General features: G+C 38.3%; 1 protein-coding gene across 1 annotated transcript in view; it reads right to left on the reverse strand.

The window, feature by feature from the left end:
• LOC123958592 (adhesion G-protein coupled receptor G5-like) overlaps window positions 1-2,382 on the reverse strand; it is an 8,735-nt gene that overhangs the window by 3,399 nt on the left and 2,954 nt on the right. Inside the window, exons 4-9 of the mRNA XM_046032040.1 lie at window positions 2,155-2,200; window positions 1,905-2,005; window positions 1,396-1,511; window positions 794-1,062; window positions 579-675; window positions 67-219 (exon numbers count right to left, since the gene is read on the reverse strand). Coding sequence (XP_045887996.1) covers window positions 67-219; window positions 579-675; window positions 794-1,062; window positions 1,396-1,511; window positions 1,905-2,005; window positions 2,155-2,200 — 782 coding nt within the window. The remainder of the gene's footprint in view (window positions 1-66; window positions 220-578; window positions 676-793; window positions 1,063-1,395; window positions 1,512-1,904; window positions 2,006-2,154; window positions 2,201-2,382) is intronic.

A 2,382-nucleotide genomic window follows, 5' to 3' on the forward strand; every position in this document is an offset into this window, starting at 1 on the left:
TGGATTTTTATATATGTATATACAGTTGAATATCACCAGACTTAAAAACAAAAAAGAGTAGAATACAGAGAGTGCACATGGATCCGAACCTCTTTGCGTTGGCGGAAGCTCACCACACGTCGGACTGTCACCCCTAACATGATTATGTTAAAGGCGAACACCAAGCAGAACACTCCCACTGTAGTCACCATCTTCACTGTGTTATTGACTATATAGCATCTAAAAAGAGAGGTGGTATAGATCAGGATTTAATCTCATTCTCTGTAAAATCAAATATGAATTTGGTTATTCAGCTTTAGACAGTAAAAGTATTGCGAGAGCTGGAAGATATTCAGTGTATCAACTTATAAAACAGAAATAGATTAAATACATGAAAACTTAGGAAATAAAATATATCAGAACATCCCAGATATTCCTTCTTATCATTTATCATTGCTGTGATAAATAAATCATTACTGTGAGTGGGGTTTGTGTACCAGTTCCAAAAACTTTCAAATACACAGAAACTCTAATGCACATGCAAAGCACTAAGTTAATTATAAGTCTAGATTGCAAATGTGTTCCTGCTTCATCCTTACATTGCATTGCTGTTGGAGTTAGACAAGTCCAAAAAGACACGTCCATACGTGCCTCTGTCTATGATCACCACCAGGGACACGATGACTGCAGGGATACCTTGAACACAAGGATTTATCAAATATCTGAACCTTTAACTTAAAGGGTTCAATTACTCCAAAGTTTGATGACTGATGCTAGCAACTTGTAGTTCCATGGCCATGGCGACTCTACTCACCCCATCCCACCAAGCTGAGTTTGAGCAAGTATCTCCTGACATAGATGTTGAAGACTCTGACAAGGAGAAGGTAGATGTGGAACCCTTCCAGGGCCATCCAGCTGAAAGTGGCCAGCAGGGAATAGTGAAGAGCAAGGGCCATGTAAACGCAAAGCCCAGAGGAGGACTGTGCTGCCACCGACTGACTTGGGAGGAAGTGCAGGTTGAGGAGAATCAGGGCAATGGTGAGGTTGATGTGGACCCTCATAGAGACATCTGCTCTGATCTTTCTGTCAGACAGAGGAGAACTGATCTGTGGTGAGTGTTCCTAGTACGTATGTCACCAGCAGTACTTGAAGTGGAAAACAATAGGTGCCAGTACTGCAGTAATCGGCTTTAATCAGTTTTTGGACAATGCACATTTGTTTCTTCTATATTTCAATTGCATTGCATGTTTTCTTATTGTGCAATGTTTCATTTGTTATTTACCATTTCTTGTGGCTGTTTTTCAGAACCTTTTTAACGAAAACTTTCAAAAATGCAAGAAAATGTCCTGTTACACCAGAGAGTAAAATGCTGAGGTGCCGTTACTGCGTACCAGAGCGTGTAAATGAATAAATTACCTGTTCGTGATGAAGAGCAGAACAGTGATGACCAGGGCAAAAAGAGAAAGACTACAGCCAATCTGAGTGATGAGTGTCAGAATCTTCAGGTCAGCAGGAGGGAGGATAGCATCTACCTGTGGAGAAGGTACAAAGATTACATTTTACAGGAAATGCTGTGGTTTTACCTCATTATATTTATTTGATACACTAGATACTGTATAGTTACTGTTGAAGCAGATTAGGATTTACAAAATATACACGTATGAACAATTAGGGTGCATAGTTAATTAAACTTACCAAATTCATATAATGTAGTTTAAAATTTAGCTCCAGTCTTCACAGCTTCAGTGCTGATAATAATTGTACTGTATTTTACGATAAACATTTCCTATTTTTTTTATATTTCTTTATGGATGCTAACATATTAAACAAAGCAGCACACAACCGTTTCAGAAACTCTTCTACTGAATATTCTCAATAAAGTGATCACTTTCTTGTTATTATTGTCTCTCTATAGTTCTACATACCTCTACCAGGAGCACACCAAAGTATGTGAGGTGGTCACAGGAGCAGGTGATTTGACTTTCATCACGTTCCCACAGGGTAAGACAGCCATTACTGCTGAAGTCTGGTAAGTCAAACAAACAGACGTACAGACAGACAGATCCATTACACTAATTATTGTGTCAGTTTTTAATTACATCAACTCACTGTTGAACCCAACTAATCATCTTAAAGCAAAAAACATAGTGACAGATGTGATGACTAGTTACTCACCACTTGTTGTAAAATTGAAGAACTCACAAGTGGGTTTTTGGGTCTCCTGCAACACAACAATGTACCAGGATTAAATTAGGTTTATATGATATGTATTATGATTTTACCTGAGTTTTGTCGGGTAAATAACACAAGTTTAAAGTAGTGGTAAATGATTTGTGGAATAAAGATGTAGTTACATTTATGCCCATAGTAAGAGTCATGGTGATGTTGACGCGCTCCTGTAGT

Source organism: Micropterus dolomieu, linkage group LG20 (genome assembly GCF_021292245.1).
Source record: "Micropterus dolomieu isolate WLL.071019.BEF.003 ecotype Adirondacks linkage group LG20, ASM2129224v1, whole genome shotgun sequence".
Taxonomy (NCBI): domain Eukaryota; kingdom Metazoa; phylum Chordata; class Actinopteri; order Centrarchiformes; family Centrarchidae; genus Micropterus; species Micropterus dolomieu.